The sequence below is a fragment of the Haliotis cracherodii genome, unplaced genomic scaffold (assembly GCF_022045235.1).
Source record: "Haliotis cracherodii isolate W230 unplaced genomic scaffold, xgHalCrac1.p SCAF_26, whole genome shotgun sequence".
In the NCBI taxonomy this organism is placed as follows: domain Eukaryota; kingdom Metazoa; phylum Mollusca; class Gastropoda; order Lepetellida; family Haliotidae; genus Haliotis; species Haliotis cracherodii.
The window spans coordinates 1,706,786-1,719,046 of NW_027266282.1; the positions used below are offsets into that span (position 1 = coordinate 1,706,786).

Below are 12,261 nucleotides of genomic sequence, written 5' to 3' on the forward strand. Positions count from 1 at the left end.
ATAATATCACAGCTTTACAATTCATGTAATATTAATACTTGAAATTGATCCATCTTCATGACTGATTGTAAACAATTGCTACACTGTAACCCAAGGATCAGGGCCTTGTTCCACAAATCAATCTTAGCCCCCAGGTGATTATAACTCCCATACTTCAACATAGGCTTACGTCAGTCGTAGCCCTGAGGTGATCATAACACTCATACTTCGACATAGGCTTACGTCAGTTGTAGCCCTAAGGTGATCATAACACTCATACTTCAACATAGGCTTACGTCAGTCGTGGCCCTCAGGTGATCATAACACTCATACTTCAACATAGGCTTATGTCAGTCGTAGCCCTAAGGTGATCATAACACTCATACTTCAACATAGGCTTACGTCAGTTGTAGCCCTAAGGTGATCATAACACTCATACTTCAACATAGGCTTACGTCAGTTGTAGCCCTGAGGTGATCATAACACTCATACTTCAACATAGGCTTACGTCAGTTGTAGCCCTGAGGTGATCATAACACTCATACTTCAACATAGGCTTACGTCAGTCGTAGCCCTGAGGTGATCATAACACTCAAACTTCAACATAGACTTACGTCAGTCGTAGCCCTAAGGTGATCGTAACTCCTATACTTGAATATAGCAATAAGGTGATCATAAGCCTCATACTTCAACATAGGCTTAACATGTAGCTCTAAGATCACTCTGTAGCACTGAACCCTGTCAACACTCTTTGTTATTTGTTCAAATGCACTAATTACCGGTATTTAGGGCTGCAACGATACAGGAAGGTCACGATACGATACGCATCTCGATATTCTGGTCACGATACGATACGTATCTCGATACGCAATGATAAAAAAAACAAGACTTAAAGCATGTCAAGTTTGAACCTTTCATGATTTTGGAACAGTCAAAATTATTTTATAATAACAAGACTACTGAAGTTGTTCAGCTTCAAAGTGGAACTTTCTCTAACTTTCCTTAAAAACAATTCAAAGTTCAAACACCAGCAAATAATTAATGTGCTCCACCAGTGATACAACGTCAAAGAATTTTGATGCAATGGTCGAAGAAATTGTATCTGAATTTTTTGTTTTATCAGGAATAATATATTCAATATCGTGTTACCTTAGTTGCAGCTTTTACTATATATATGTTTAAAATTATAAGAACCACAAGTGTAGCATTTTGGTACTGGTGATTGCTGTTACAGGATATTTGTACGTACATGTATGGAACAATTTGACCAGTCACCCTAGGGACTTCCCGTGCTACATGTATTTCGATTGCGAAAACGTTATGTTGACATATATTAGCCAAATTGCCACAAATATGACTTTTGACGTGTCAAAGTAGGGCCTTTTTTCATATATGTATCCATTCTCTGACAACTAAAGTTCGTTTCAATGCGTACAAATGCGTAATCTGACCGTGGTTGCTGTATCTCTTCACACACGATTTCACCTAACTTAATGAACACAATATTAAATGAAATTTTGAGTAAAATTAATAAAATATACTACAAACACAAGTCCAGATATATAATGAACACGTTTTAATAACAAGATAGTATAATAATGGTATTGAATTGCGTACTTCAGTTCGGACTTGCTGACTTGTATTTCCATTGTTATGTGCTTGCGGGGATCAGCTGATAATGTTTAATGAGATGGGGAAAAACATCTGTCGGTGTAAAACCTGAGCTTATTAAAAATGTAAGTACGTTTTTGGGAGCCATGCGTTACCGCGCGCTATAACCAAGTTTGCGGTTTATTGAAAGGCACAATAGCGAGCAAACGCTGTACTTGAGATTTGCGTTCCGTATCGTGGCGTATCGATAAATGGGCCCACGTTTATCGTATATCGTATATCGTATCGTGGGTCAAGTATCGCGATGCATCGGAATATCGGTGTATCGTTTCACCCTTACCGGTATTTATGACATTTGGAAATTTGCTAACATATTGTTTTTTAAAATGATATATTGCTTCAACAAAAATACAAATAATTGGCCTGGGAAATGAAAGCATGGCTCACACAGCATGGTTTGCTTCAATTAATCTCAATTGTTTCCATACAGTAATTAAAATGGTTTCAACAAGAAAATATGATGGTCTTCATCTTTATTGCTTCTCATATGTGACTGCAATGAAGTTCAATAATACACAGACTGCCAAGGACTTTTCTTCAAACATGCCTAAAACTCTACCTCAGTGTCCTCACACATACTTTTATGAAAAACCATAGTTACCAGCACCCTTCAGTGTTATTAGTATACTGTAAACACGCTTATAACAAACTTATTTTTTGTATAATTGCTGTATATATACATATAACAAACTTCAGTTATTACAAACTAAATTAGTGGTCCCTTCGAGTTCATTCTAACAGTAGTTACTGCATATCAATATGTGTGTTGTCAAGACAACAGGTTAATAAGTATAACAATATTTCCACTATTACCATTAAATGCACACCCTGTAGCACCAATATACTGTTCTTTGGTATATATCCAAGATAATACTAACAACAATTATTAATACATAAGGCAACCCACATTCTGACATGTCACCGGGGTGGGGTGGGGTGGGGTGGGGTGGGGTGGGGTGGGGTGGGGTGTGTGTGTGTGTGTGTGTGTGTGTGTGTGTGTGTGTGTGTGTGTGTGTGTGTGTTGGCTGGCATTTTCAACTGTTGTCAAAGATGATGAGGCAACAGTCAATCAATGATTGTGTCGGAACAATGCTGAAGAAGTTCACCGGATGACTGCGACTAGGTGAGTGGCCAGACTGTACATGTATCTCTTTTTCTGTACAACACAGACAGGATCTCACCAACACACAGGGGTCACACAATGTCACTTTCTCTGCATTGTACAACACCAACATACACTGGCTCATTTCAAAGGTCACTGGTGTTACACTGCTTATTTCATGGTAAAATTATTTAAAAAAATATAACAAACCAATAAACACAATCAGAAACAACTAAAATCAGAAATGATTTCATTTGTTACTTTAACAAAATAACACATATTTTCCTGTAAAGTTCAAGTTGAACAACTATAATTCTTAGATGCTTCACTAAAATATCAAAGGCTCCGACTGTACTTTATCCTGCAAGAAACTACACTTTTTGAGTTTGAGTTCATGATTGGCTGACGTCATGATTGTCCAAATTACCTCTACCGTGATCTAACATATCCTTGGTAAAACTGTTCTTTTATTATTGTTAAACAAGATGGCACATCCACATCATATTAATCGGTGAAATAGTTTCTTTAAACTTTTAAATTTTTTAACATTATTACCTTGGAAGAAATATGGCAAGATGATGTCAAGATGATCTTTCATGCCGCGGGGTTTTCCCCCAACATATTCAAACTACTGTGTCCACAAAACTTTCTGAGGTGCATTGGTGCCCTAGGAATTATGTATGTCTCTCAGGACAAAGAAATGAGCAATCCTTAAAAAGTTTCATAACCACACGTAGACCTGTTGCTCAGCGTATGGCATTTAACAATATACAGCAGTCAAATAAACCGGCCGCTGTTGCTCTAGCTCCGCTATATCATGCCTCAGGCTGCCGATGCACGTTGGTTACGGTAACATGTAAGCAGCAAGCAGCAGGGTGTGCACACTCTTTCATGGCTTGCAGTTGCTGTGGTCTGCTAACATTAGTGTTGGAAAGAGAGATGCAACCGCAACCCACAACAACCAGCATCACCCAACTTTAGGCCATTTTCACATAAACTCAGCTCCACATTGCACTCATGGAATGTTTCGAGTCATGTGATTAAATTGAATCAAATTAATATAAAATTACTTTGAATTACTTCAACATATCAACTCATTTTTAAGTAAAATTCATTTGTACAATTATTTCATTCTAAGAGATATTTTACAATTTCTCATAACTACATGGTAAAATTACCATACTCACTTCGTTACTGTTTACAATCCTCCAATTCAGAATACCAGTAGGTCCCCAGACTACGTCCTGCAGTATGTAACTATGATGTGGATCAGGTTGTCTGGCTCTGTGCTAAGGCTTACTGTGTGGATCATTGCTCATTTTTTCAGTCAATGGTTTGTCTGATCCTGACTTGATTATTGATGGCTCACGGCGACATAGAATTGACTTTCACTTTGTGTGAGCTCATTGGAGTATGAACTTTCATAGAGTGAGGGCCAAAATGTATGAACGTCAATTTATTAATTTTCATAGGAATGCAGCTTATTAGGTATATGAAGTTGACACTGCACACATCCAAATGTTGCTGGTCCAAACACTTTATCTAACATGGGACATCTTTTTTAGGTTACCCCAAACTCTATCCTTTGCCCTTGGATCCCCTTTACGATCAATCACTCTTTTACAATCGTTAGGGTTAGGTTTGTTTAGTGTTGTTTTCAGTTTGTGCCATATTGGCTCATCCCTCACCACTTGGTATCTTGTAGATCACAGAATGGGACGAGAGTGCCGAATGGTATCGGGATCACTTGTAAGTGACGAAAGTCACTAGACACCATGGCTACCTGTAGCCTTCGTAAGTGTCCGTCACCTATTCCACCCTTTCTGTTCAGTTCCATAACGTCGTAGGCTCGACTAGGTAAATATGCACTTGGTTTTACAGTGTGAACGTAGCTCATTCGGTTAGTTGTCGGGCTAGCAATCCGAAGGTCTCAAGTTCGCATCAACAGATTCTCACAAAAATTGGTTGCTTGTCTTAGTGAAATGTGACCTACAGCAGAGATCGTCCTCTCAAAAAGAGGTGGTGCTGTATTCTAAAGGTGCTCCCAAAAACCTGCTGGAATATGCTATTTGAAGTAAGTAATTTTACGTAAAGCACATATAATATTCAGTGATTGTAGAACTACATTAATCTCGACATGACACAAATGAGCATTAACCTTATATAATGACAGAATTCTTTCTGTATTGCTGAAGAAATGATCTCACTTGTGGTGCATTGTGATATTTGGCACAAAATATAGAATTTCCACAATAGATATACCATGCCTGTTGGCAACAAAGATATCTTAATCAAAGGGAGATAAGAACAGTACTCTTTATAGTTATTCAACATAACAAACGATAATTACTATTTTCAGGCACTAATAAAACACATGTGAAAAAGTATAACCCATCTCCCATGAATGACAGTAGATATTAAGATAACCCCTGCATGACGATATTACCATATAGCTATTATTCCTTTGAGGTATTTGCAGTCTTGTACATAATGTTTTAAATTCTTTGATGGTTGACACAAGTTTACATACACTTATCAATGGCACCTCTGCTGAGGTTGTATGGTTAATGTAAACAATACTTTGAAATACCTATCAGTGTACATTGACATGCTATCTACCAGAAGCCAAGCCTGACAACCTTTGATCTTTCATCCTCTCAACATTTTCTTACATTGGATGTGAATCTTGTTGGGGCAAACTTTCAGCTACCAGAGTCTCTAAACCTGTAGAACTGTGAGCCTCCTGGGCAAACTTTCAGCTACCAGAGTCTCTAAACCTGTAGGCCTGTGAGCCTACATCATGACTTTGTTCATACATATGTGACATGCTCAATGTTGTGTATTTCCCTTGATTATGTATCTTTGGGTACAGAGAAATACCCGCATTAGACAGTCCATATATTTCAAGTATTATCACTTGTTGTTTTCACAATAAAATTGCAGCTGCATTTTTACTTGAACTTTAACCCTGTATTGGTAGACCCATGAACATTTGGATATCCAAACTACAAATATCTGATATCCCAGACAATAACCTTCTGGTGTGATGACTTGAGGAATAGGGTAGTCATAAGACATAAGGCTGACTTAGAGATTTCATGCTGGACATCCACATCTACAACATTTCATGTGAATAATCATATTGATTTGAGAAAATGTATGCCTGTCCCTAAAACATCCTGGAATTCTCACTGGAATTCAATGAATAATGCCTTAAATTAACACTTGACTATCAACGTGTGTATGATTCTCTAAATTAACACCTGACTATCAACGTGTGCATGATTCTCTAAATTAACACCTGACTATCAACGTGTGCATGATTCTCTGTCCTTACTTGATCCCAACTGATTTCATCTTGAGTTAACTGCCCATCTGTTTGTTCTTGCCATTAAATATGTAACACAGTCATACACGTTTACTAATTTCATAACAAAACATATGATTAATTGAAAATAAGTATGATACTGCACAATGACATGACACATGAATACAAGACTGGAAGTAACAATTTCCTTGGACGGCAAAGGAGAGTGAAGGACAACTACACAATATAATCTCTTTCAGTAAATAATGATAGTTACCAAGAGCCTGCAAAGCAGATAGCACTATTCCTTGTCACTAAAACACACAATCAAGTTCTTCATTCAACAAATATGCACTCCATAATTTAGTAACAAGCCATCCAAGTCAAGCCTATACCTCAAATCACAGGTTTGAAGAAGTAATAAGCATATACTTTACATATATATTATTCAAAACCAATGGATTTCTTGAAACTCCAGCTCTTCTGCTTGGGGTTGGATTTGGTTCCCTTCAAACCTGGGTAGCGTGTGCCACCTTGTGGTGGTGGTGGTGGCGGCGGTGGCGGCACCGGCTTGTGTTGGCCTGTGGACTTCCACATGTGTGCTGATGTCCTTCCACTCACTGGTTTGCTATCACACATGGCACCATTAGCCAGTGTCTTCACCTGTGTACCAGCAAGAACACTACTGGCTGCCTGCACAGTACCGCCTGCAGGGGGATGCGTGGGCAGCCTGTGTAGGCTGTGTAGGCTGTGTGCCTTGAGTCCACTGGGAGGAGCACAACTACTGTGTTTAGTTGTGTGACTGATACACTGTGAGGCTTGGCTACCAGAGTTGGGCAGCGATAACTTCTTAGGAAGGACAGTCACATTAGATGGATTCTTGTGGATTTCAATAAACGATTGGGAACTTTGCCTGCTGTGAGTTGGAAGACTCTTGGTGCTCATTCTATGTGATGTGGATTTCTCATCTGTTGTCTTAGCAATAGTGCAAGAAGGATCAGGAATGCCTGTGAGGACAGTCAAAGCATCTGCACCAAACAACAGGCCTGCACTCTCTGTGAGTTGCGTAGCAGACAGAGAGTCGGAGCCCTCTGGAGACACTGCCTCAGTTGATGATTTAGGTTCCAGATTTTTATGCTTTTTCTTCTTCTTTTTCTTGTTACCATCCTTCTGCTTGAAAAAAAAGCAAGAAATTAAATTTGTTTATCAATTCAAAATACTCCATTGTCATATGTAAACTAAATCAGGCTCAGTGACAACTGAAAATACAACTGATTTTGTCTAGGCTGTTTAGTACATCCAAGCCTAATTGTTTACATTTTAAACTATAGATAGTTCACTCATATTCCAGGGGACACGGGTGGCCCAATCGTCTAAGGCGCCACGATTCGCTGTGCAGAGTTGCGTCCCTTGGGCATGCCAGAAACCTATGATTGTGGGTTCGAATCCCAGATCGCCCAGATTATGTTTCTAGGTTTGTCAGCACCATACCTGTGCTCGTGGGTTTCACCGAAGAGGTAAACGTCTGAGACCTGCATCACTTTGGGTTTTCCTCCCACATTAAGCTGACACATTAAGCTGATAAGACTAGAATACTGTTAAAAGCGGCGTTAAACCAAACTCACTCACTCATCTTCAAATTTTTACAATTTCACATTGCACTCATTACAAAAACACAAATTTGATAATCTCATGAATTCTGGAAATTACTCGATTTTGATTGGTCAGTCTGAGGTTATTATTTAAGAATTGACTTTCACTTTGTGTGAGATCATTGGAGAACGAACCTTCATAGAGTAATGCCCCCAATTCACTGCGACCATGAATATCCCGAATCACCCCGAATAGATTTCATCTAATTGGTAAAAAAGTTTTTGTTTGGCAAAAGCATTTGTGGGAAGGGTCCCCGAATTGCAATTTCGTGACCAGATCGTAATCCATTCGTAATTAATTCTCATGTTCCGTAACAGCTTCGTAATCAATTCTTTAGCATTCTTGGCTATTCTTAGCAATTCGTGGCTCCCAAAATTTCTTGTCCTCAACCTGAAAATATCCCGAAACAGCCACGAATGTCCGGAGTCAACTACTAATCATGTAAGAATTAAGTAAGAACAACCTTCAGCATATTCGTAACTTAGTCGTAGGTGATTCTTACAATTTGTGCATGATCCGTACATGAATCTTGTAATTCATACATGTTTCTTAACCCATTCCTGGCATTCTTCATATTTTTCGAACCGATTAGCCACGAAAATTTGCATTATTGGCCGAATCATCACAAATTTCAGAAGTTTCCAATTCGGGGTGATTCGGGATATTCGTGGTCGTAGTGAAAGGGGGCATTAGGGCCAAACTATTTGAACACCAGGGACATGTTTTGAACTCGAAGGATGTAGTTCTAAACACAATTTTATTTTGTACGTGTGACTTCATGTTTGCACTGACAGCCATACAACCTCCATCTGTATAGTGGAATGAAGTAGTTCCTCAAAAAGAGAGGTGAGGTGAAATGGGGTTTAATGTCGCGTCCAAGATTATTGCACTTATAAAGCGACGTGCATGCACGTGTGTGTGTGTGTGTGTGGCTGCTTGTACTAGTCAGAACTGATGCCAATTTATAGTGCTAGCCCACTGAGATACCATGCCGCAGTTTAACATGAATACCCCACTCAGACACAGTATACTGACTCCGAGCTGACCAGTCCTCGTTTTAGCCGCTTAATGCCGAGCGCCAGACAAGGTAACAACAAGTACCATCTTTTATGCTACCATCATGTTGGCTTACGAGGTTGCTGTGTTACATGCTTTCAGTGCCTGTCATGTGAAGTATTGTGGTGTAAACAAACTGCCTGAGAACATAGAGCTATAATGCAGTCTAAATTGTCTCTGACAGTTGTATGGCTTTGAATAACATTAATGTTCCATGTAAATGACAACATGTAGATCCAAATAAGTCAGTAAACAAACAGAGCTGTGTTACACATTTGAACATAACATGTCTACTGAATGCCTGTTCTAGTAACATGATTAAATTATTTCATGGAGAGGTTATAGCGTAATATTACTGACAACCGATAAGTTTTGTCATAACTCATGGACTACAGATAATATGCTGACAAGGAGGATTCTTCAGTCAAGTCTTCACTACCTAATATTTACTTACCACTGGCTGTTGACTAAGAAGTGAATTTCCCTGTTCCACAATCTCAAAACTTGGATTATATTCATTAGCTATAGCAGCAGCTGAAATAGAGAGGATCCAGGTACAGACTCCATCAAAGTCAGATCATACTGAGAAATCTGCATGATAATAACATAATCACTTCAACTTTCAGAAACTGACTTCTGTCTTGATCACTTGTCTCATAAAGCCTTGTGTCTCGGGGTAGGTCTGTGCTCAACTGTCACCTAACAGCTAATCTCCACCATGCTATCAGAGAAGTGTTATCAGAACCATTTTAAATTAGTAATCTGAGAATGTATCTACACCACGATATTAGAGAGCTATTATTTTGGTTATAGTAATTAAATGTTAGTACTTTAGAAAGAGGTATTATGGTATGGTTAAAGTAGTATATTAAGCTTGTAGGGTTCTTGCTAGATACTGTCAGGTAATACCATGGGAACAGGTTAGATTCAGGGAAGCGAGACATAATCCCGTTGTTTACATTACCGGCTTCATCCTTTGTTTATGTCACTGACTTCATCGATGATTGTCATCACTACCCTTGTGTGTACATAACAGGCTTCTCTACTCCAGGATAACAATACCTACTCTACTGTATAAACATTGCCTCCTACTTGTATATATACTTGCCAACCACACTATGTAAATCACTGCTCAAAAAACAAATAATCAAATTTAAAAAAACAAACCAAATTCTTAGGACTTATTTTCGATGAACATCTCACCTAGGATGCTCACATCCAAAACCTAACAACTAAATGCAGTAAAGACCTAAACACCCTAAGATGCCTAACTGGCTCTAACTGGGGAGCCTCCAAAGATACCCTTCTCTCTCTCTACATATCACTAGTTAGATCAAAACTAGACTACGGCTGCGCCATATACAACACCCTAAACAACTCTCTATCTAAAAAACTTGACTCAATACAATATCAGGCTCTCAAACTAATTACACGCACCCAACATGGCACCTCCTACACTTCACTTCAGGCCTTAACAGGAGAAATGCCACTAAGTCTACGCAGGGAACAGCTAAGCTTAAATTTCTGGGCCGCGTCCCAATCAAACCCTCTCATCCAAAACTTAATAAACCAAAAACATCAGCCCCCAAAACCAAGCTCTAGCTCGTAAACACCCCTTACTTACCCCAATATCCCAAAGAATAACAAACTACCTAAATGAACACCAAATTAAAAATCTTAAACAAAACTGCAAACAATCAAATATCTTCACCCCTAATCTTAAAATACCCAAAATAGACACAACACTAGCTAGCTAAATAAAAAAACAAAACGACCCAAACATAGCTAAAACCACCACACTAGCATATATACACGAAAATTGGCCAAACTGGTGTCACATTTACACGGACGGATCTTCAGATCCGACCTCCAAACACACAGGTTTCGGAGTCCATACCACACAACCAACTAAAACCACACAATCCTTCCGACTCCCAAACAACCAATCAATATTCACGGCAGAACTAATGGGCATGGGCATAATCAAGAATCCAAAAAACACAAAAAAATCCTAATACTTACGTAAAGCGTAAACAAGCAAAAAATCACCAAAAAATGGCATAACCTATATCTAAACTCATATAGCCAAATCAAAAAAGTACTCAGCAAACCACTAACCAAACCAAAAATTCTCCATCCATCAAAAAAAATTGACAGAGTAATCACTAAACTCCAAACAGGACACACCAACCTAAATAACCACCTAAAAACAATAAAAAAACACACTACAGGTAACTGCCCACACTGCAAACAACTAGAAACCCCAGAACACGCACTCATCCACTGCACACACTACCTAACACATCGAACCGCATTAGAAACCACCCTCAATCTAAACAAGTCTCTCACTCTAGAAGCTATACTAAACCCACAAAATAAACTAGAAAACTTCAAGGCATTAGGCCTATTCTTAATCAAAACGGAACTAATAAAACGCATCTAAAAACACAATAATCTACCAAATCAAAATCACATAAACAAACAAACATCCACCATACCCAGCTCCCTTAGTTCTCCTCTTGTTCGATGTAAGCATATGCATATATTGAATATAACAATGTGTAGCCACTTAAAAAATCCACAACAAATGATTCCAGCATAAACAGTTCCACTCAGTGAAATGTAAATCAGTGTACTGACACATTGTTGTATGTAACAAATAGAAATCCTGTAAAAAATGTGTTGTGGTTCCCTTTCCGTGCATCAAATAGTATGTGTTGGAGCAATGACAGAATCACACAGTAAAAGTCAAATTTGAATATATTCAGCAAATTGGGGTGTCATCATTGGCTGGAACAAGCATGTGAAGTTTCAGTTTCACTGGACCAGTGGTGTCTGAGAAGGTGTATACGATGTGTGGCCAATTTTGGATAACAGACAATAATGCCATGATACAAGTTCACTTGACTTCCAGTCAGGTGACCTAAGAACTTCCCAGGTTATGTATTTTAACAGGAATGAAGTCTCTGACGTCTGTTAAAAGTGCATGGTTTAGAAAACCAATTGTGGTGTCTTGCCAGGATACTGCTAAATTATCTTTGTTACTTTTCTTTTCAAGCAATGATGCATTGTTGTGCATTTTAACCAACACAAACATCAATGAATGTAAGGCAATACTGACCAAGGGCAGATTCACTTGCTTGTTTTCTCATTGGTGTTGTTGACAAAACACTGCCAACAGCGCCCACAGAGTTCCGCCGCACACTGGCAGTGTGATTTGGATGGCTGGGCATCATCTCCAGCAAGTGGCGAACATCTGGGTGTATGCTTGGAGAACCACCACGCCGTAGACACACAATACATACAATCCCCAGCAGAAAAAACTCAACTGTTGTCCACACTAGCTGTCTGTCTGTAATCTGAAAAGGTGACAACAGTTGTTGATCTTTTAAACATGTAAACATACAATGAGACAAGGTACTATGTGACATCTTACGTTATTAAGTATCCCGGGATAGTCCCCCTCCTGCAGTAGATGGGCTCGGGCTCCGAC

At 38.9% G+C, this 12,261-nt stretch overlaps 1 protein-coding gene across 3 annotated transcripts in view; it reads right to left on the reverse strand.

Annotated features, from left to right (window-relative positions):
• Positions 1-1,540: 1,540 nt before the first annotated feature.
• Positions 1,541-12,261, reverse strand: part of LOC139473096 (SUN domain-containing ossification factor-like) — a 56,824-nt gene continuing 46,103 nt past the window's right edge. For 2 of the 3 annotated variants that reach the window (XM_071255618.1, XM_071255616.1), the window contains exons 15-17: positions 11,890-12,127; positions 9,223-9,302; positions 1,541-7,232 (exon numbers count right to left, since the gene is read on the reverse strand). In XM_071255618.1, the coding sequence (XP_071111719.1) occupies positions 6,504-7,232; positions 9,223-9,302; positions 11,890-12,127 (1,047 nt within the window). In that variant the 3' untranslated portion in view covers positions 1,541-6,503. The remainder of the gene's footprint in view (positions 7,233-9,222; positions 9,303-11,889; positions 12,128-12,261) is intronic. The other variant, XM_071255617.1, reaches the window with a different exon arrangement.